The sequence below is a fragment of the Nilaparvata lugens genome, chromosome 1, assembly GCF_014356525.2.
Source record: "Nilaparvata lugens isolate BPH chromosome 1, ASM1435652v1, whole genome shotgun sequence".
In the NCBI taxonomy this organism is placed as follows: domain Eukaryota; kingdom Metazoa; phylum Arthropoda; class Insecta; order Hemiptera; family Delphacidae; genus Nilaparvata; species Nilaparvata lugens.
The window spans coordinates 32,135,112-32,159,840 of NC_052504.1; the positions used below are offsets into that span (position 1 = coordinate 32,135,112).

The following is a 24,729-nucleotide window of genomic DNA, read 5'->3' on the forward strand; positions in this document are numbered from 1 at the left end:
TTGTATATCATACTGAAAGTCGATGAAGCCAACATCTACTGCCAAATCCACCCATCTTGACATCACAGCAGTGACGTCACGCATCGTATAAAAAAAATTGCATGGTTTCCTTAAAGTCGGTATATCGGGCGAAAGTTTTACGTGACAACGACTTTGAGTGGTAAATAATTTTAATGTGAATATTCATTCGTATAGTAGAAGAAGGATGAAATAATAACTCACAATGAGAGTGAGTGAGAGCACGCGTCCCTGCAACTCGGGCATGTTAGCCCGCGCCCACCTAAGAGCGAGAGAGACACCATTGACTTGACATTTTGAATTAGTGGCGCAGTCGCAGAGATTGCTTTCGGCGCCTGCGCAGGTTGACTGCTCCGTTTCACTCTCTCTCCAGGTGAATGCCTTCGGAATGCTGCGTTGCTCGCAACTGCTCCTATTCGTGCTCTTTCCAGACGACCGTGAACCGAAACGAACGCTCTCACTCGTCTCTCATTGTGAGCGCATAACTGGGAACGTACGCAGTTTCTTGAAGTGTCTCCCGGCAAACCAATTATAAGACGTTGTCACGTCAAAATTATAGAAAACTTTTTTGAGTTTGTTGTGTAAGTGTTTTTGGTGTTTAACTTACATTGTTATTAAACATAGCTTGTTTTCCATAGCAGATTGTTATTTATTTATGTAATTATCATTAATGAAAATGGTAATCTCCTGTGCAGCATTTAACTGCAATGAAATTTTTGGAAAAAAGTGGAATATCTTTTCATGCATAACTTGAAATTTATACCCATAAATATTGTGAGTTGTAACTGTAATATATCCTTGGTTATTATGATGTAGTGAACTCATTGCAGCATGACAATAAATTGGTTTTAGGCTACGGTACCTATTTTTTCAAACACATTATAACTTTGAAGCCGATATCACATAACCATTATAACTTAACCGATATCGTTTTTGCCCGTAGCTAGAAATAACCTACAAACAATATGAATCTGAAAGTTTTCCAAACGATGCTGACGTCAGTGTTGTGACGTCAAGATGGGTGGATTTGGCAGTACGTATTGGCTTCAGAGGCTAGACTCCTAGAGTGTCTATTCTATAACTGGCTAAGGCCGTGGCACAGAATAGGTACAGAATGAAAACTTGTAATCAAACGCCTATCTAACCAATGCTTTTTACTTGACGCAAAACTAGACACGTCACGTGACCTTAGGAAGTTCCAATCCAATACATATGTATGGCTCTGGTTGACGAATGGAAATGGGAAAACTATTAATTAATATTTCTCTTTCGGTTTGTATTTTAAATATTGGGCTAGTACAAAGTGGGACGACAATGAACTGGGGCTATTCCAATTTGTATAGTGTAGTTATGATAGAGTATTCGACTATAATAGTAAAGTTCACGTTAAATGGCAGTGAAGGAAGATGGGATTACAGGGTTACCGATTCTCTACATTTAACTCCATTTTGCCACAGACTGTACCATAACACAGCCATCATTATTGGATAGCTGTAACTCGAATATTCCAATTAAGACTGATCTAATATTAATTTCATTTCCTTTGATAAAATGATCAGTTCCATGTTAACTGACCCCCAGGGGTGAACAGCTCACTAAAGAACGGTTGTATTGTAATCTTTGAAACATTAAATTATACAGTGAGAATTGTGAAAACATGCTATATATTCATTTTACAATACTACTTTGACAGTAGGTTTCATTGAGAATCCTATTTGAATGAAAATTAGGTTGTCTGTCGCTTCAACATTGAATGCAAATTCATTTTTTTCAATGAGAAGGTGGTAATTTGATACATGATTTCTATACAGAGTTCTAGGAGAAAATAAATGGCAAAAACCGCAAATTTATATCTTAACCCTTATTAGTTAAAAAGTTGTGAATATGTTGTAGGCCTACATTAACAAGCTGAATCATTATTTGAGCTACCATGAAGGTTTGTCTGTGTGATAGTTTTCAAATAGCCTCAGCTGATGTAATGAATTGAAAAACTGTTGTAATTGCATGCGATGAATTCTTCAGCTGACTAAATGATGAATAACAACAATTTTTCCCTATGCACTCTCAATGCTATTTGTTACATCCTGAAAAAGGACGAGGGTAAGACAATGTCCAACAACTTCACCTGTATAAAGTTTTGAAGCTAATTGATTGATTTTTTTCCAAGGTTATTGTAGAACATACAAGCAGACAAACAGACTTTGGCCGTCAGTAAGTCAAACCTGAGAACTCGTTAATGCTCCTTCAAAATATTAAATTCATTGATAAAATATCATCACTTTTTACATAATTTGATTCAAAATTATTTCAACTGGAATCAGACTTTTTTGACCGAGTGAAGTGAGGTCTAAGATTCAAGTCGACGGTTAGGCATTTCTCTTATTGTTTAAATGTTCAAATGCTTAAATGTTTACCGTATATGTTGCGCATTTACGACGAAACGCGGTAATAGATTTTCATGAATTTTTACAGGTATTTCCTTTTTTAATTGCGTGTTGACGTGTATACTAGGTTTTGGAAATTTTGCATTTCAAGATAATATAAAAAGAAAAAGGAGCCTCCTTCATACGCCAATATTAGAGTAAAAATCAGACTATAGAATTATTCATCATAAATCAGCTGGCTGACAAGTGATTACACAGATGTGTGGAGAAGCCAGTCTATTGCTGTATTTCCATAAGGTCTATAGTTTCAATCTTAGACCAGTTATAGAATAGACACGGCCTATTGTATATTCATACTAAAAGTCGATGAAGCCAAAATCTACTGCCAAATCTACCCATCTTGACGTCACAACAGTGACGCATCGTATAGACATTGTTGCTAAACAATGCATTGTTGTTAAACATGGCTTGTTTTCCATAGCAGATTATCATTTATTTATGTAATTATTATTTATGAAAATGGTAATCTCCTGCGCAGCATATAATTGCACTGAATTTTTTTAGGAAAAAAAGTGAAATATCTATACACATTAATATTGTATGTTGTAACTGTTATATTATCCTTGGTTATGATGTAAGTGAACTCATTGCAGCATGACAATAAATTAGTTTTGTAGGCTACCTTACCTTATTATTTTCAAAACACATTATAACTTTGAAGCCGATATCACATAACACATCATAAATTAACAGATATCGTTTTTGGTCGTAGCTAGAAATAACCTAAAAACACCATGAATCTGAAATAGACACAATCTGAAAGTTTTCAATACGATGCGTGACATCACTTTTGTGACGTCAAGGTGGGTTAATTTGGCAGTAGATATTGGCTTCAGAGGCTAGACATCCCAGCGTGTCTATTCTATAACTGGTCTAAGGTTTCAATTAGGTACTCTTGTAGAGATGGGAAGTTCGGATCACTTTACTGATTCGGGTCAGTCGTTCACGTTCACTGCCGCGACCCGTTCAAGCAAAAAAAAAAAAAGGTTCACCACAGTTGATGTGTAAAGACAGTAAAAACAGGGGTTTACCCCAGTTGATGAACGGGTTTTTTGAATAAATGTGATCCGGTTCACTCGTTTACCTTAATGACCCGTTCAATTCGAACGGGTCATGACCGAACGACACATCTCTATACTCTTGTAGATGAGAATACAGCGTGAGGCCGTGAGGTCTACTGTTTATAAACTACTAGTATTCTAACATCATAATATACTCATTTTCTTAATTTCAAGTTGAATAGAAAAAATCTTTTACAAAAAAGCCCCAGTTTGTCGTAGTTCTACAATGTCGTTATACCGCTTTGTCGGGGTTCCGGAATATTCAAGTTCAGCGTTCCATTTCTGTGATTCTATTTTCGATTTCTGCTGAACAAGTTGCAGCTGCGGAGCTGAACAACATTCACCGGATGGGGGATCGTGCTTTTTGTTGAATTCAATTTATAGTAAATTTTGTGATTTGTTGGTGACATTGAACAATATAATTTTGACACTTTATTGTAATGTAATGTTGAATATAAACATTTCATTGTTGGGTAATACTGTATTCAAATAAAGGTTTTGGCCGTTATTTATTTTTTTTGAAACCGTACTGTAAAAGCAGAAAAATATTAATAAGTTAAATTATATTATAAGTTAGCAGATCAACACAACATCAATTGTGATTTCATTTAGATCTATATTGTGCACTTTAAATCCCAATATTATTTCAAAATATGAGAGATCAAGAAACAAGCCAGACTATAACTTAACCTAGAAAGACAACACAAAACAAGCAACGTTTAAATACAACATTGGGTTACACATAAGCATAACCCCTGAGATAACAGAATCAAACTCGATTGTTATGGACGTTCAGGTGCCCACTGTTAAGGGAAAAGATAACCCTTATCGCAATCTATAGATCACCTTCAACAAATACAGATCTTATTTCTCAATGGTCTAATGATTGCTTGCATTCTATTAGAAACCAACCCAACATAATTTTTGCAGGTGACTTAAATTCATTTAAATAAAAATAATTTAGTTGCAAACGAATATTTCGAAATTTTATCTCTTAATGGTTTGAAATCCTTTATAAATAAACCTACTAGAATTCAAAACGGATCAGAATCATGTATAGATCACATATTTTTCAAAAATTCTAACTTTAATCCCAATAATGTAATGAGTTCAATAATAAAAACAAATATTACCGATCACTTTTGTGTCAGCATCCACATAGATTTAAACACAGACCTTACTAGTACAGTAAAACCTAATCATTCATTTTCAAAAATAGACTATAATAAATTGCTATTATCAATAGAAACTGAAAAGTGGGATGACTTATTAGAAGCTAATTTCCACGTTAACGAACTAATGAACATTTTTACAAATAAAATATCTGATCACATTGAACGTGCTACTGTCAGAGTAAATATCCTTATAGATTCCAACCTCTTAAACCTTGGATCACACGTGGTCTTATAAACTCAATTAGAAATCGTGACAGGATGTTTAAAACACTAACCAAACAACCTTTCAATACAATATTGAAGGAGGAATATATGGCTTATAGAAATTTTCTCAATAAACTACTAAAACAAAGTAAATGTGATTACTATAAAAGCAAAATAAAAATAATACTAACAAATTTGGGAAACTCTGAATGAAATGTTAGGAAAAAAAAGAAGTACTAAACCTCCAAAACTTGATGCCGATGTACTTAATCAACATTTTGCACAGGTCGGAAAAATCTATGCTGAAAATTAAAAAAAAAAATAATCCCATCTCAACTGCAGGTAAAAAATTCAAAGATTCATTTCTGCAGAATTCCCATGAATCGTTTTTTCCTAACACCTACAAATGAAGAGGAAGTCTCCACCACTTTGAAATCTTGAAAACTAACGCAGCTCCAGGTGTGGACAGAATTACTAATAAATGCTTGATAATTATTTGGCCATTTATTGTCAGACCTTTGACAATAATAATAAATCGTTGTTTTTTGGAGGGTCATTTTCCAGATAGTTTGAAATTAGCAATATTATACCCTTACATAAATCGGGTGACCCTTCAAATCCATCAATTACCGTCCTATCAGTATGTTAGCAGTTTTTTTCTAAAATATTTGAAAGATTAATTAAAACCCGTCTAGTTACCTATTACAAAAACATATATCATTCATAAACATCAATTTGGTTTTTCAATCAAATAAAAGTACAGAGATGCATTTCTCTTCTAACCCAGACGATTTCTAATAATTTTAATAATAATATGAAAACCATAGCCATATTTTTAGACCTTGCCAAAGCTTTTGACACTGTCCCTCATTCTAAACTTCTAACAAAAATAGAAAAGCTTGGCATTCGTGGAGTACCCCTCAAACTTTTCACCAGCTATCTAAACAATAGACATCAATTCCTCAAAATTGACAACAAAACTAGTTGCAAAGAACTCTCTGAATACGGCCTACCGCAGGGTACAGTACTATCACCAATTCTTTTTCTTGTATACATCAACGATCTTATCAAACTAGAAATAGAGAATTGTGTGACAATCTCCTTTGCGGATGACACGTCATTGTTATTCACTGGAACTACATGGGAGGAGCCAAGGATAAATCAGAAATGGTCTTAAAATATAAAATCCTGCTTGATAATCATATCTTAACCTTGAATATAAATAAAAGTAACTTTATGACATTTTCACCAACTGCTGCTGGTCAGCCACATGCTCTTGACAACATCATTATACATTTAAATTGCCCAGACACTAAATGTTCTTGCTCCAAGTTGAAAAAACAGAAACATGTTAAATATCTTGGCATAATTGTTGACCAACATTTACGATGGGTGTTCACATAAACACCACTTGTAATAAACTTAACATTGGATAAGTAAATTTCGCAATATCAGCCAAGTTAGTGACAAAGAGGTTTCAAAGCTTATATATTTTGCTTATATACAATCTTACCTGGGATATGGGATAGAATATTGGGTGGATCTTATTCTAATCATATAGATGAAATTTTTGTTATTCAAAAACCTAATCAAAGCCATACTAGGAAACCTAGACGCTATCCAAGTGAAAATCTTTTTCTTGAATTCAAGGTTCTAACAGTAAGACAGCTATATATCAAAATTCTCATAACTTATATAAATAAACATAAAGATCTATTCAATTGCGTGAATCTACTTATAATCTTAGTCCCTCATCCATAACTTTTCAGGTTGCTGACACTAATTTGTCCATTTGCAGAAAACATTTTCATACTTGCATCTAAACTCATTAATAAAATCCCTCATCATTTCATCACCAATAATTGAGTAAAAAGCTGGTAAGAGATATAAATGAATGTTATCTTCGAATGACATTAGTTTTAAATATCTGCTACTAAAACTAAGCCATTTTATCCATTTTTTCTTTTGAGAAATAGATTAATTTATTCTATTAGTATCCCTCTTCTTTCTTTCCTGTCCTTTCTGTTCTCTCTTTACCTTCTTCCTTTTCCTCTCTTTTTCTTTTAAGTTAAGTAACTTTTTTCTAAGTTTAAGAAGTTTAATATTTTTCTATCAGTTATTATTTTTTCTTTCACTATAATTAGTTTAATATTTTTTATTAATTAGTTTATCTTTTATCCTGAAATTTAAAATATCTAGATTTTTAACACTCGGCCCCTGCGCACAGGTTCTTTAACCTTGCGGGACCTTCCTTATATTCATTGTATAATTTAATTTTATACTGTAATACATCATTCTAATGTAATTCTATTCTATGTTTCTGATTTTCTGTTGATGTTATTATTATTAAGGATAAATAAACGATTTTGATTTTATTTTTATTGATAACCCCACTTGAAAATATCTAAAAAAATTACTACTAGATCCATTTTTCACTGTTTTTCATGATCAACCTTTCAAGTATCATCTTTATATCTTACGTGATTTTCCAAATTTCATTACGAGATGAATTTAAATTAATAATATCAAATAACCTTATGGGCCCCCAAATTTTATACTTTATGCAGCTCAAAATACCCATAATTTTCTATTCGATTGTTATGACTAGTATTCAGTTTGTTAAAAAACATGTTTATAACGTGTCTATGAACTATAAATATTCAATTAGAAAGGTCTCAATTTGAAAAATCTGTGTGGTACACTCACACAACTTTCCTTGTTCATTGAACTGTAAGCCCCATTCTTAAACGAGAATAATTCAGGGGAATAACATAATGACGATTGGCGGCAACATATTTGAAACTACGATCAGACTTCTGTATTTATGTGTATATATAATAATTGTTTTCAGAGTACTTTTTCCTTTGTGTAAATTGTGAATTCGATTATTTTTTTAAAAGTCGTCAAAACAGCTGTTCTACAGATGAAATATATCGTCTATGTGTTCTTTTTATGAACTGCTCTACCTACCTAGCTCATGCACGAGAAGGAGGTTACAAAGTCCATTTCACAAGGATGGAGTGGACCCCCCATTAGTTTCCCTGAAAGGAGACACATGCCAGTTGAAAGAGCTGATAATAATAACTATACAGGGTATGAATTTGAAAAAAAATCGGTCAAGTCATTTTTGAAAAAATCGTGGAAAACATGTTTTTTTAGTAATTATTCGTTATTTTTCTCAAGAATATTACGGAGCTCTGCAATTTTCCCAGAAATGAGACTCATGTCAGTTGATAGGGCTATAATAGCTATCATGGTATAAATTTGAAGAAAATTGTTAGAGCTGTTTTCGAGAAAACCGTGAAAAAAACATTGTTTTTTAGTGATTATCTGGCATTTTTCTCAAATATTACAAACTCCTGCAATTTTCCCCAAATGAGACTGATGTCAGTTGATGGGGCTTATAAATAGCTATCCATGATATAAATTTGAAGAAAATCGTTAGAGCCGTTTTCGAGAAACCGGTGAAAAGCATGGTTTTTTAGTAATTATCCGCATATTTTCCGCCATTTTGAATTCTATTTTATTGAATTTCTTATTGTCAAATCCTCATGGTATAAGGACCTTAGTTTAAAATTTCATCGATTGTTAATTAGGAATGGAGTTATCGTGTTCACAGACATACACACATACACACACACACACACAACACACACACACACACACCACACACACACACACACACCACACACACACACACACACCCACAGACCACAACAACCAAAAATCATGTTTTTGGACTCAGGGGACCTTGAAACGTATAGAAAATTTGAAATTAGGGTACCTTGATTTTTTTTGGAAAGCAATACTTTCCTACCTATGGTAATAGGGCAAGGAAAGTAAAAAATCTGGTGTGGCGCACTCACACAACTTTCCTTGCCGCTATGACAATTGATCACTTGACGCTAGTGTACACGCGCATCTCAGTCTACTATTCAAAGATCCGAACCAGCTGGTGACATGAAAAAAACTAAAGTTAAATAGGTGAAATGTTAGGGAATTTTCAAAAATATGATATAACTAGAATAGAAAATGATAATATACTATATAAGGTGAATAAAGATAATAAGGCTAACACAGGTTTAGAATCTGTAGAGCTTGCTGAAGAATCTAATTGTGAATATAGATGAAAAATGTGCTCTTATGTTATTTTTAAACACTCTACTAATATTATCATTGATAAGTTTGAGCATATTTCTAAATATGAATTTATAATTTGGATCGTATACATAAATAATATTCGAAAATGAGCAACATTTTCGAGCAAAGCTCAATAATTGAATCAACTATACACTAAAGACAACAGGGGTTACGCATAACCCCAAGGAATTTTTTCACCCACTTCTGACCGACTTACAGCTTCTAAATCGCGTGTGCAGGAAGTTGATGGACTACTTAGAGAATACAAAAAATCCCAGATCTGCAAGTTCACTGCAGCCAAGGTTACAATAGAAAATATAATGGCCTGGGTTACGCATAGTCCCTGCTGTCTTTCTAGGGTTAAGATCTATTATTTATCAAAGTGAATTGGCCAAAGATAAGACCTGATGCGAAAGCTGAAGAGGCAAGTACCGACCAGGTACCTACTAACAGCCTATCACGGTCTCTTCCATATTCACATTAACTATAATATTATGGTATTGTGATCGGGGCCATGTAGGAGCATGTGAAAGAATTCTCCTGCTGCAGAAAAAAGTTCTTCGCATCAGCCTATCAGTGGTGCACCTCGCTTTGAACTCTGTATGCCGATCTTTAAAAGACTGCAAGTGCTAACTGTCTTCAGTCAATACATCCACAGCTCATTGCTGCAGCTGAGAGGGGAACTCCACAGGTTTCAGGTGAAAGGTATATTACATCAGTACATCACCAGGTGGCGCACTGATATCGACAAGCCATACTCCAAATTTCCCCGTTCACATAGCAGCTACATCATTCAAGCTCTAAAAATTTACAAAAGACTGCCACAGAATGTCCGCAATCTCCAGTTGAGTAGTTTCAAAAAATTGTTGTATGAGAAACTTGTTAGTATGCCATTGTGTGGTATTAGTGATGGATAGATGAACAGTTCCTTTGAATTGTTTTGATCATCACGTTACTAATGCCATCTTGATGAACTTTTTTCAAGTGTTCATAATTGCACTTTTTATTGTCGAAATCTATCCAGCATAAGGCTGGTCGACGATTGAATTTTATCTACTGTGAAATGTAGACCTAGCGCAGTTATAAACCACAGCTTCCTCTTATAAGCCTATCGTCCATCAGAGTAAATCCTGTCTGTATGTCGAGTCGGTACGATATCGGTGTGAAAACGGCTGATGGCTGTTGGTTGTGGTTGGTGTATAAAAAATGCTAACATCAAAAGCTTATCTCCTTCAAGACATACTGGCTACAGGTCAGCCCGAGTTGAAAGCAGAAAAAGGTTGAGAGAAAATACCATGTTAACTTATTCAACGTTTTTCACTGCAATATTCAGGGTGTTAGACAAAATTATAAAATTGACGAGATAAATCTATTTCTAGCCAGTATGCAAAGAGAAGCAGATATAATTTGTTTGTCTGAACACTGGATAGGATAAAATATTTTTTTTTGTAAATTGCATGGATATGATGTAAGATGATATAATTATAGAATAGACAAATGAAGAGGAAGCTGTTGTGTCCTACCGAGACACAGCCTATCTTGTGAACATATTTCTGCTTTTGATAAGTTCTATAGTGAACAGTACTTTGAGTGTTGCGGTGTGAAGATGAATGAGCTGTACAATCTCATTGTTATATGTATATACAGATCTCAATTCAAGACACTCCTTGAACATATTTTTTGAAAAATAAAATAATCTGTTAGAGTTCTGTTCAAAAAAAATATATCCCCGGTACAAGCGAATACTGTCAGGTGATTTCAATATAGATTTGATGAAAGACTCAATAGCGCGATCCAGATTACTTGATCTATCAAACTCATATAATTGCATGCAACTCATTTTTCCGAACCGACAAGATTAACAGCAGGCTCCCGCACTTGTATTGATAATACAGCTTCCGACTTAAACCGACAAAAATGCAATAGCTCAATAATTGACAACTGCTGATCTGATCACACTGCTCAACTGGTCTCAATTCCGACTAGTCTTCTTCTATTCCGTAACCCGGCAAATTCAAAAACAAAAACCAATCAAGAAAACAGTGAAAATGTTTACGGAGAGTAATATCAATTATTTCAATAATCAACTGGCAAATGAAAATTGGGAGTCTCTTATTCAGTTAGGTGATATTGTATCGGATCCTTAAACAAATTCCACTCAATCATGACCATGTACTTAGAACACTCATTTCCACTGAAACCTTGTAGAGATAACTCAGAATCTGGTGCTGACAAAAAATGGATCACAACTGGGTTCCGAAACTCATGTGCTCGAGCCAGAGACCTACACTCTCAATGTAGGACAAGTAATTCTCCTGAATTCAAAGAGCATGACAGAAAATATAAAATAATTCTAAATAGATGTATAAAACAGGCAAAGATAATGTTTAACAGCGATAGAATTTGGAACGCTAGAGACAAGACAAAGATGTCATGGAAGATAATTAAGCAGGAAACTAGCAATCTAGCATAAACAAAAAAATAATTAACTTCATTTGATGAGATATTTGACAGAATCTAGCTTAAACTCTTTCAATTCATTTGTTCACAGCTGAATTTAAACATGAACATGCAAACAGCTCTTGACTACTGTAGTAAGCAACCCAAGACAAACAATATTCTAATATCATTTACTTCCGTAACAGAGAAGGTGATATCTTTGCTGATATGGAAAATGAGGGCATCAAGAACGCCTGGCTGGGATGGATTCCCTCCTTTTCTACTAAAAAAAATATTTGAAGTACTTAGTCATGCCTTTAGTATTTTTGATTAATCAATATTTTAAAAATCGATCTATTAAAATACAGCAATGTATTGTCATTTATAAAGGGTGGTGATCCAAAGAGCTTAGTAATTTTCGACCGATAGCCATTCTGTCTGATTTTTCCAAGGTCTATGAAATGGCTGTTGCAACTAGGTTGGCCACTTATCTTGACCTGAGAATAATGACTGAATGAATAATGAATGAATGAAAGTCAGTACGGCTTTCGAAAGGATAGGGGTATTGCAGGCGCTGTGTATGAGTTTGTGATGGGCGTCTCACTCGCGATTGACGGGTCTCAGCATGTCACAGGCATATTTTGCGACCTGTCAAAATAATTTGATTGCGTGAATCATGAACTACTTCTAAGAAAACTGAATTTCTATGGAGTAGCTGGCACTTCTCTATAATGGTTCAAGTCATATCTATGCAATAGACAATGTGTGGGAGACAGGTCGTCTGCAGAATCATCTTCGTTCACAGAGGCCTCGAGCGGAGCCCCTAGGGCTCTGTTCTGGGATCCCTGCTCTTTTTAGTCTACATAAATGATTTATCAAAAGGCACACCTAATTGACCGAGCGAAGTGAGGTCTGAGATTCAAGTCGACGGTTTGGCATTTCTCTTAATGTTTATATGTTGCGCATTTACGGCGAAACGCGGTAATAGATTTTCATGAGATTTGACAGGTATGTTCCTTTTTAAATTGCGCGTCGACGTTAAACAAGGTTTTTGGAAATTTTGCATTTCAAGGATAATATTAAAGGAAAAAGGAACCTCCTTCATACGCCAATATTAGAGTAAAAATCAGACTATAGAATTATTCATCATACCTGTAAATCAGCTGTTTAGTGGTCTATAAACCCGTTCAAAAACATCGAACATCTTGAAAATGTATCTTTCCATCAACGTTAGTAGACAGTTGACTATAATACTACCCTTTCAAAAACATAGAACATCTTGAAAATGTATCTTTCCATCAACGTTGCAGACAGCAGCCAGACCTGATAACAGCGCTCACACTCACACGCGCTCGACACGTCACGGTACGATAGGACAGAAAGCTCTATGTTTATTTAGGATTTTTTCTAGACATTTTAAATTGATAAATTATTTATTAATTTTTGAGAAAACAACAGATCAATGTAACTTACTGAGCGCGAGGTCTACTGTTCACAGAACTACTAGTACAAAATGAATAATGTATGCGGACGACACCACTGCTCTGTCATCAAACTCCAACCACATCACGTTAGCAAATCAGTTGGAAAATTCACTCTTGACAATGTCAGAATGGTTCATTGCGAATGGTCTAGCCCTGAACTACAGTAAAACGCATCTAATCCAGTTCAGATCCACACTTAATAAAATCCACACTTATTAAGATCCATTAAGATCCATCATTATTTATTTTTAAGACTTAACTCTTCCTATACTAGAAGACAGATTAGTGCTATCTCCTTCAACAAAATTCTTAGGGCTCATAATAGATCAGTCTCTCATGGAGGGAACACATCCAAAACCTAATAAAAAATCTGAATCGTGCTTATTTCGTCTTCTCACCCTCTCCCATTCCGTTGATGAAAAAACTTCTATTGCTGTCTATTATGCCTATGTGTACTCTCACTTGAGCTATGGGACAATGTTCTGGAGTAAATCTATTGATGGTCATAAAGTCTTCATTCTTCAAAAAAAGATTTCAAGGATTATCTGCGGATTAAGAGCTAGAGATTATTGCAGAGCACATTTCAAACAACTTCAAATACTTACTCTTCCATCTATCTACATATCTCAATTATTAACTTTTGTAAAAATTAATAAAGACAAGTTCCAGCTCTGTACTGATAACCACGAATATAATACTCGCAATAGAAACTTGATTGGCTTTCCCATTCATCGCAGCGCAGCATTTGAGAAAGCACCGTTTTATTCAGGGATGAGATATTTTAATAAACTTCCTAGTCCAGGCAATGAATGCTCAAAAAAGGGGTATAGAGGGAAAAGTTTGGAAGACAATTTTTGACCATGCAGCTCTGTTCAGGGTAGTATAGTAAGGAAGTAAACATATCAAAAGTCCCCACCCCTACACCCTGTGCTAAGGAGGTTGGGGTGGTTCAAATGTACCATTTTTTGGTTTCTCGCATATAACTTGAAAATGATGCATGACTATTCTATAAAAAATTAGAGCTTACATAATTTCCTGCAATATGTGACATTTTGACAGATGTGACATTTTTGAAAAAATAGATTTTCCTTCAATTTTTTCTGTTATAACTTTTTGAATATCGATGGGAAAAACCCATGCTGATCATGAGCTTATAGAACATCTAATTCATTTCAATTTGATGTACCGTATAATTTCACAAGTTTACGCGCATCCCCACGACTGTTGTAGCAGCTTCAGTGTTGGTTGTGAGATTTTCAGTTTTGCAAAAATAGACCATTCGACAAAGTATTAATTATTATTGTTTTGACATGATTGTCACCAGTCATTTGAGTGATACTCAAAATTTGATGTACCATGTTACGATTGTGAATAAATAAATCTCTAAACACATAAAAACCCAACCAGATAGTAGTTCTCTAAAGCAGACTGTCGCTTTTTAAACTATTCAATCTCAATTATTCCATGAAATACGTATTTGCATCTATAGTAAGGTCCACGTTATAATGGCAGTTGAGAAAGATAGGATAACAACGTTGCCGATCCTCACTGTCTTGTCAATGCCTTCTTGACGGTAGCTGATACAGGTTTATTAAAGTAATATTAATTGTTCATTCTCGTTTAAAATGATCAATTAACTTATATTTTATCAAGCAAGAAATTATATTTTCAATAATTTAATAATGAATTTTCATAATTAAGATGAAATATTTTGTCAATTATCAATTCTACATTGTTAAAAGCCGATCTGACAACAGAGCAAAGCGAGACAGAGATAGCGCTATCCGCTTTGTTGAATGATAGACAAGGATAACAATACCATTGCTAATCAAACACTGTCATTGTAACGTGGACCTCACTATATATTGGTGTAGTTGTTACATTTTGTATTCAATACCACACTTGGCATTGTTCTGATTATTCAATTGTAGGACACAATTTTTCAAGGATTGTGAGTAGCATGTAATTTAGTAAACTGAATCTGTGGGTGGAACTGCAACTTGGTGGTGTTGATTCAAGCATTCCATTTGCTACATTCCAACCACAATAATAAGAATTTAATGCTACATAGTTTGAATTTTTTCTAGCCAAAACTAGGTATTGATGTAGTATACAAAATCTTATTTATTTAAAATGTTTTACAGATCCATCTATCTGAAATGGACTCGAACCGCTCATCAGATGCATCTTCTTCAATTGCAGAATTTCTAGAAAAGGAGAAAATATGCCAGGTAATCACTGCTTTAAAATTTTGTATCTGCCATATTATTTTTTCTCAAGAATATCAGTTTCTTAGTCAAGTGTTGCTCATGTTTTTCTTTAAAAATTAATAAATGCTCTGTACTTACAATTTTTGTACCATTCAAAGTAATCTGAAAAACTTTTAATTTTATCGTCTCCTACTTGAACCATCAAGAGTTCATGTCTGATGGTCTCATCATGAATGTATTTTAAATGATTAATATTTTGGTCGAAATGTATAATTATTGAATGTCATACTAATTTTGAAATAATAAAAAGGTGAAAACGTTTGTTCCAAATTAACTTATAATAGAAGATAGTTCAATCTATGCTATTTCTCTTTTCATTTTTCTTCTCTTATTATTATTATTATTATATTATTATTATTATTATTATTATTATTATTATCATTGATGAACGTAGTTATGACAATTCAAATTAAATTTCAAAGCTATGATCATGTTATTATGTTGAATAATCCAGTATTTTCTATGACAATTTGGTTTTCATGAGGAACTTATCCTCCTCAATAGAAATGGGTTTATTCATTTTTCAATCCAATCTCAACTAATGTGTTGCCTGGACTTATTCCAATTCTGTTTCGCTATATTCCTAATTCATCGGCATCCGATGCTCTACCATCGTACTTTCTCTGATTTAAATTTCATGAAGTACCTAATTCAATCTCTTTTATTTTGCTTGAAGCAATAATCATATATTGTATTACCGGTACAAGTATGTGTTTCAAAGATCCCTGTGTTAACTCTTGAGAGATTTTATTCGGTTTCCAAATTTTGTAGAAATGACAGTCTTTCAGTCATGCGTGATTCCTGTAAAACTTGTGAGTATCCTAGATATGTACAGTCATAAATAAATAAATTTTTGTTGTCATTAACCACATTGGCATAGACAAAGTCAAAACTAATACTAGGCATTATATAAGTCAGAAGGATATGAGATAATTTATTTGAAAGTATGTATGGTATACATATATAAACACAAACAACTATATCTAAAGTAAACCTAGAAGATCTCAAATATTCATCACTGTACAAACACAGTACTAAACAATGCCAAGTCAATATGGTTGAAATAAGGAAGAAAAGTTTTAAAAAAAGGGATCAAATATCAATAATCATATCGGAATCGATGTGTCTAATAAAACGCTTCTGAGAAAGTACATGTTTTCTTATTTTAGAATCGAAGTTGAATCTATTCAACAAATTCATGGGTTTGAGTGGAATTCAATGGAATATCTAACGTCTATCGTATATATGAAGGAATGTCTATAATAAATCAATATTCATTTTCTTGTACCGGAAATTTCAGTAATTTCATTCTGATCTTCATTACTGGTTTATAGAATTTATCATCATATGCATTTTTATTCCAGGTGGCCACAAATGATGCTATTTCTTCGCTGAGGGTGATGCCCACATAAATTGTTCATGAGTTTCTAATGATATCAATGTTTTGTCCCTGATATTTTTGTATCATCAAAAACTTCTAAAGTAAATACTAGATTTTATACAGAAATTTATTTCGAACAAAAATCTCATGAGAAATGTTCCAAAAATGGTCTGCTTTAAACTTTTAATTTAAAAGTAAAATCACTTTATGGACAAAACATTTTCACAGCACTTTCCTCAAGTCACAATTTCCTTCATTATATACGATTTGTGTATTGTTTTCCACACTTTAGTGTTCACTGGAACTTTTAAAAAGTAATCCACTGTTGACCACACAGTTTTAAATTTGTTTTGTTGTATTTTACTTTTCTAGGATTCGCACAAACAAACTGAAATTGCTGGCACAAATTCTCACATAGATTGTGTAGTATCGGCACATGATAATAAAAACTGCTCCATTTCATCAGGTATGCAACTTAATAACAGTATTGATTAATTATTCTTGAAATGTATTTATAAAATATAATTATAATACCCTTTTTTGAAACTAATAAAATAATAGATTAAAAATACAAAATAATTATAATATATAATCAATATTTATTAATTATTATTGTATATTTCTTCTCTTGTTATTTCAATCTTTTGAGGATTAAAAGCCTCTCGCTCAACTTTTTTCTCATTAAATGTAGTTTAAGAAGTTAGTTTTAGTTTCTGTGACTTTTGTGCAGACCAAGTTTAATTCGTAGCAATAAGTCTACTCAGGAATGTTTTCCGAATAGTGCCTCAATTCCTGCCTTCATTGGAAAATTTCTTCAATCCATTTTAAATTGATAACGAATTTTGTTCATCTTGTTCATTTTGTCTAGTGATTTAAGTTATGAATAATAGTAAGATGCACGCAGAGCTTTAAAGTGAATTGAATTGATTATTTTTTGTATCAGTGTCACCTACTTTCTTTGTTCATTTATGTACTGGATACTATTCTATCAACAGATAAAAACCCCTAATTTATTTTTCTTTTCTTTTAGCAGATGAAGAAATCGGAAGCCTGTTATGTCAAATGAAGGAATTGTTATCGCCTGTTGACTTGGACTATTTGGGTTAGTATAAATTTCATACATTGCTTGGACTTTCCATCACAATCTTACTCCATTCACCTTCAAGATTATTCCTCGAAGTATTTGCCATGAAGGCATGATTTGTGTTAGATGAGACTAATGTTTGTGTTATGAACAAATCTAGCTGAGTTCTATTTGCTACCTATAACTTAGAACTCGGCTGTTAGGAACAAAGTTGAGCTCAGCCGAGCTACTTTCCTACAATAATTAATAAATATGGTCCAAAAACTCAGGGGCACAAATAGTGTTCTGCGTAAAACTATAAACTTCAGCATTAGCGTTGCAATAGTCCTATGCAGTAAATGTAGTTGATACAATTGGTGTAATCCATGAATAACGTAATAATACATCATTATAGACAGAAAGTTTTATAATTAAAGATAAGAAACTTACAATGATCGAACTTATTAAAATATTCTATCGAACTGCAAATATCTATAACTATAGTATAGAATATCGCTTATATGTACATAAAACAATTGTCAGCCTGACTTCAATATACCATTAAATCTGTACATGGATTTCCGTAGTTTCTCAAGAACACATTAATATTTTCAAATGTATGTCTTATATGTTAAAAGGTTGATTTAATTGTGTATCTTATTTTTCATTCCATAGTCTATACATCACATTAAATATTGAATGGATATCTACTTATAATCGGAAATGTTTCATTTGTCATTCAATAATGGACTCTCTATTTAAATTTTTATTTGGATCAATTACATCTATTCTCTAAAAACTGTTAGTAGAAAATAATTTGTTACAGTTTTGTGACTGTGATGAGATTTCAACATCTTGAAATCCTTGCATTATTTAAATACCTACTACATTTATCCATTATGTTTTTTCCAGACGCTCATGAAGGTCGATCTGTTGAAGATTTATTGAAAGAAGCCAGAGAACTCATGCGAACTTCGCCATTATACAATCATCTTGAAAAAAACTCAATCTGCATTGATGCTCTAGACAACCATAAGTTGATTGATTCTCCTACTTCTCCGGCCAAAGAAGAATATGTTTCTCAAACGCAAAACTTGAAAGGTACCGGATCAAACATTTCAGAATTATCAATCTTCTTGAATTTCTCGATCAAAAAACTGTCATTTTTGTTGTCATTGAATAATCTATGTTTATTTTTTCTGTTATAAATTAATTGTTGAATACATTTAATACATCATGATGACTTCTGAGATACATAAATTTTAATGTGTTTTAGCTTTCTGATCGTTTATTGTTATCCCTTCCAGTTTATCCTGAGCTGCTTCATCTAGAAATTTAGATAATAAAAACCCTTTTCCAATGTGAATTAAATTGAATCATATTTTTACTTTTGAATGTGTCAGTAATCTGATGAAATCATGTGTAGTAACTCACGAGTACTCTAGATAGTGATACTTGGCTACTATAGGTTACTAAACTGGTTATCTTTCAAGAGTTTGGATTCTATCAAACTAATAAATTCTTTCCTGTATGAATTATAATCTTGGTGGTAATAATATAATTTGCTGTGTATTGTTTCAGATGTTGACTGTGATAGTGGAAAAATAGACAAGTTGATGAAAGAAATGGAAGTCTTGGCTAATTCATCTTCAAAAATATTAGAAACCTTAAATAACCAGGCAATAGTAGTTGATGAAAAAGAAGCAAAACCAAGTATCTGTTTTCCCTCTTCTTCCCTACGTCCATCCCCAAAACCTGTTGCCGAGCCAACCTCAATTGAATCAGTGAATTCCACAAATCATCCTCAACCATTAAATGAAGCGAATCAAATGGATGGACATTCAAGTAGTTCAACGCCGACAAGTGAACTGAGTGATTTCGAAGATAGGTCAGACTCACACAACGTTATTGCAAACGAAAATGAACGACTAGGGAATTTTAATGACGAGAAATCCATACCTATTCAAGATAGCAATGTACAAGAAAGTGAATCAAAGGTTGATGTTCCTTCAAAAAAACTTTTAAAAATCAATACTGAGGCCCTGTCTTTGTCAGACCTGGAAGTTCCTGAGAAAGTAGATTCAAATCATTCTTCAAGATTATCTCCTCCTAAAAATTTGAGTCTGAACATGAGAAACGGAAATGACAATGTAGTAACAGACTCAAATGTACAAGGTGAGAAACAATTTGAATACTCTTGAGTCTCTAATGTATTGAATCAACAAGAGTCTTTAATGAATGAATTTGGCTCTTTATGCTATAGGTTCATCAAGTAATAATAGGTTTACGTATATCCACTTCAATTCACAATTAGAATATTCAATTCTCAATATTGACTAGTACTTTCATATTATTCATATTATTTTTAAGTGGCTGTTCTCTGGTCTATTTGGCTCAATTTCATACAGTTTCGTCCAGTAAATTGAAAAAATATATACTAAAACCATCTAGCACGTGGGTAGCACCTATCAATTTATAATCAACTCATCATATATATTATTCTATAATCACTAAAAATCATAATCCTACCCCCAATGCAAAACAATAAGAATCAAGCTTATTAATAGTTATTTCTCTACAAGGTTTTGACGAATTATACAGATTGGTATGTGTTATCACAAATATGCAGAGCGTTTTTAAAAAGTCGCCTAGGTTTTGAAATTTCATAATTATTACGAGTGAGTAACTGCCAGTCAGAAAAGCATGGAGTTTGCATAATTATGTTCTCTTTGTTGTTATATTATTTATTTCACAAAAATGCATATTCGAGAGCACCAATATAAATATTGGAGCACCAATGCTTGCTTCTCTGTCATTCCTATAATTATGGCTTTTTAAAGCGAGTTTTATTCATTTTTGCAAGAGCTTCCTCTCATATAGAGTGCCTTAGAAGTCACTACTCATTAGGTTTTTTCATAATCTTTATGATGGATGGTGTTTTTTGGGCCATCTTGTATCATGATTTTGAAGGCAAATATCTGTTAACTTATTTTAGAAAATTATATTTTTGTTGCAGGAGTTGCTGGTGGCACTAGTAGAATAAGTGAGTTGGACATGGAGAGAATGCAGGAAGCCTATACAGAAGAGATAAAAAGACTGAATTTAACAATCGAGCTTCTTCAATTGAAGGTGATTGCCGTTTTATTCAATGTACGAATATGTAATGTAATATGCCGTAATATTTCATTATCGTAATGTGTAATATTGCTGTTATATTATTATAATTATTTTCGGCTTATGCGATAAAAGTCTTTATCCTCACAATATTTATGCTAGTGGTAATTGAAACAGTATAATTTGCACCAGAATACAATACAGTTACTCATTTACAATGTTTTGTATTAACAGATAATATAATAAATAGAAGCATTGGCTTATACACGTACAGGATAGGAAATCCATGAATGACGCATCATCACGACTGAGCTACTGGACTGATCAACTTGGTATTTTGCATATAGATTTTCAATTTACCGACGATGATTATAGACCTATTTTAAACTCTTCAATATTTCAGTAGGTTCAGCTTTCAGTTTGTTTAGTTTTTAATTTGACTCTAGCAGAGCACGGGATACCTGATAGTTTTGTAATAATCTAACAAATTTCCTACACATAGCCTACCTATTATGATCGAAAGGTTTTGAAATCTGAGCTTTCTCCGCAACTATCTATTCTTATCATAGAAATTGTAGAATTAAATTGGTTATTCACATGGTTTTGCATACACCTCAACAACTTTATTCCCAAACTTTTTCATCCATAGTAGAAGTTCATAATATAAATTCAATAATTTCTATTTCAGCTTGCTAAATACGAAGCCGAAAACATGCCTGATTGTGCAGGTGATAGGGAGGCAGTTGCAAAGGATTCGGACGGCGCGGACCGCCTGAAAGCTGAGATACACACTCAGGAGCGACTCATTGCCGGATATCAGAAGGAAAACCAGAGACTCTTCCAACAAATAACAGCCGCTAAGGTAGGATTCATCAAGTCCTTCATTAAATAGTCTTAAGTGTTTCAATTGATTTTCTGATTCTCTTTTAAATAAAATATCCATTATCATTCGTGTGAAATACTCAAAGTTATTTATGAATAATAAAACTATTTATATGCATGTGATGTTTGTATTTTTAGAACTCGTCCTGAATAAATTTTATAGTTACTTGACTTTTGGCACATGAATGGAACTATCTCAACCCCAATTTGAAAGTTTTTCTCATCTGTTGGATTTCAGATTTCTTGATCGATCTATTCGATCTTGATCTTCGAATTTGTGTTAAATGCTTGATATCTTGGCTTTCTTCTTGTAACAGTGACCGTATTTCAGGATATTTCTCTGTCTTCTTTGTGACAGTTCTCTTCCTAGTTAAGAATTTGAAATTGAATATGCAAAACTCCAGAGAATCCAGCATCAACGAAAAATCTAAAGGTATGTGAAATTATCTACTTTTGTCACCTTTGTAGTTTCTTAAACTATCGTTTTTCACCATTATATCAACTAAGATCGTTATTTACTTTGATCTGATCTGAAGCTTTGATAGAAACTAGCACTTTTCAAATTATTGGAAAAGATGTTATCAGAATAGACAAATACAGGGTCTGTATAATAAGTAACCGGACTGACCTCAAGAAATTTTTTATTGGCGAAATATGTGCAATATTTCATTAGATATTTACAAAGTAGCCCTATTGGAGTCGATAACACGCTGATAACGGATTTTCAAATCTCTGAACGCTCCCTGGAAGTCGGCAACCACTATGCTGTCTAGAGCCCTCGTCGTAGCACGTTGAACGTTTTCCAGAGTCCCGAACCGCGTCCCCTTGAGTTGTCTCTTGATCTTGGGGAACACAAAGAAGTCCGGTGGTGCCATATCTGGGCTGTAAGGAGGATGTGGCAACGTTACCCTCGACTGTTTGGCCAACTGCTCGGTGACGAGCAGGCAGGTGTGCGATGGATCATTGTCGTGATGGAGGATCCACGAATCGGCAATCCCCGGACGGACTCGACGAACCTGAGCGGTTAGTCAACGGAGCACCTCTCTGTAGTACTGGTCGTTTACAGTTTGGCCGGGTGGCACAAACACTTTGTGAACGGCGAGTTCTACAGAGAGGTGCTCCGTCTTCTAACCGCCCGGGTTCATCGAGTCCGTCCGAGGATTGCCGATTCGTGGATCCTCCATCACGACAATGCTCCATCGCACACCTGTATGTTGGTGGACATTTTGAAAATAATAGAAGATATTTCCATTGATGAATATCGTTTCCAACGATAAATTTTCAAGATTAATCATAAGTCTCGTTTCAAATAACGAAAAGAAATGGGCAAATCAATTGAATGTGACTTGTAATACATATGAGAATATGAATATGTATACATAATACGTATATTGAATAAGTCATACATACTCTAGTATCTAAATGAACTACCATAGTTTTTATTTATTTATTCATACATTGATACATAGGTTACAATATCATTCTCAACTATGAATGATTGGAAAAGGAACAACAGACTAAAAGTCCAAAACTGTTCCTTTCCCTTAATTTTGGATAGAAATTGTCCAAAAATAGGTTATGTTGATCACTCTATAAGTTTTGTCTTTATTTGAATGGGTTAATCCCCGCTTATTCTTATTTTATCTCTATATCTGCTTAGTATTGATGATATTTGTATCTTAATATCTCATGTATTTTTTGTAATTCCAGTTATAAAGGAAATTAATGTAATATTAATTATAGGTACGGTAGTGGTTTTATCAAGTATAAGAGTAGCGTATACTTTTTACATGCAGTAAACATAATAGTTTTTTACTTTTAAAGCCCCATTTTACCTGTTTACTTGATGTGTACAGATTATCCTTTATTTAGTGATGGTAGGTCATCTACTCGAACATCCGCTTTCAAACATTAGTTTGGAAAATACTTTTTTAAAATAATGCTCATTATAGTTTTTAATATTGTTCAGTTTGATAGGTATATATTATTTAGATTAAATAATTTGAAAAGAAAATTAGAATGGATTCTTTGACACATTAATATATATTGATATAGCAACCAATCAATACCATTCAATCACACTGGAAAGAAACAATTTATTTAATATAATTTATTAGAGTACTTGAATTTTTAATATGCAACAAATAGTACTCCTGATGAAATAAATTTCATGGGGACAAACAAGGAACATCTGAAATAAAATGATTAGTACAAGTATTTCATCAGCAATTTCTAAATCTGAATTCAAATAAGCAGCAATAAAAAATGTATTTCCGGAGTATATCAATGCACATCAAAATACGGTACATAATAAATTTTATTACTTTTGCAAATAAACTGACAGATTGATAGAACTGAAAACCATCATTTTTTTATTAAATATGATTATTATTAAAATTATTAGCAATGAATTCATTTAAGGATCATTTAGGGCCGGTTTCCGAGCTCGGGATTTAGCTAAGCTCTAGACTTTGAACAGCTGGAGTCAGAAAAGTGGCTTTCCGAAACGGGGCGTAGTCGCTGTCATTGTCAAAGTCACTTTTAAATTCAATTTCGAAAAACTAGATAATTGTAAACAAAATGAAATAAAGAGAAAATAGTGTAAAGATTCAGCTATTTTGAATTATTTGGGAATGTTTAATTTCGCCAAGGAAAAACGTTTCCAATTACAGAAATGAGAAAATAAAGATTGTCATAAAAACTGCGACTACGCCTCGTTTCGGAAAGCCAATTTTCTGACTCCAGCTGTTTAAAGCTAGCTGTTTAATCTAGAGCTCGGCTAAATTCCGAGCTCGGAAACAAGCCCTCAAAATTAATAAACAAATTAGTAACTTATATGAGAATGGTAAGTACAAAATAAATGCATTTCAAATTCATAGACACTCCAATATCAATAAAGTAATATTGTATTCACTAAAATTCATTACTTTCGAGTTCTATTCAGCATGATAACCTAACCTAGTGAAGTGGAAACCAATCAGCCATAGCCATTTAGTGATAACATGTAGGTGTGGTAAGCGAAATTCTTTATCAAATAAGGACACAACTAAACAT

General features: G+C 33.3%; 1 protein-coding gene across 3 annotated transcripts; it reads left to right on the forward strand.

Moving 5' to 3' along the window:
- Window positions 1-3,784: 3,784 nt before the first annotated feature.
- Window positions 3,785-22,045, forward strand: LOC120350861. Of its 3 annotated transcripts, none has more exons than XM_039425914.1 (9): window positions 3,785-3,996; window positions 15,110-15,196; window positions 16,989-17,082; window positions 17,647-17,718; window positions 18,592-18,780; window positions 19,261-19,854; window positions 20,696-20,808; window positions 21,482-21,655; window positions 22,007-22,045. In XM_039425914.1, the coding sequence occupies exons 2-9, from the start codon at window positions 15,125-15,127 to the stop codon at window positions 22,028-22,030; spliced, it is 1,332 nt and encodes a 443-aa protein (XP_039281848.1). In that variant the 5' UTR covers window positions 3,785-3,996; window positions 15,110-15,124; the 3' UTR covers window positions 22,031-22,045. The 3 variants fall into 3 exon arrangements, with proteins under 3 accessions (XP_039281848.1, XP_039281857.1, XP_039281851.1); XM_039425923.1 differs by lacking the exon at window positions 22,007-22,045 and adding an exon at window positions 21,914-21,937; XM_039425917.1 differs by having other exon boundaries at window positions 3,800-3,996; window positions 17,650-17,718.
- Window positions 22,046-24,729: the final 2,684 nt, after the last annotated feature.

Bases quoted from the DNA above. Each gene is read 5' to 3' on its own strand.
- LOC120350861 (XM_039425914.1), top strand. From the start codon at position 15,125: ATGGACTCGAACCGCTCATCAGATGCATCTTCTTCAATTGCAGAATTT. The intron at 15,197-16,988 runs GTAATCACTGCT...TTACTTTTCTAG, and splicing joins AAAAGGAGAAAATATGCCAG to GATTCGCACAAACAAACTGA. The intron at 17,719-18,591 runs GTTAGTATAAAT...TGTTTTTTCCAG, and splicing joins TGTTGACTTGGACTATTTGG to ACGCTCATGAAGGTCGATCT.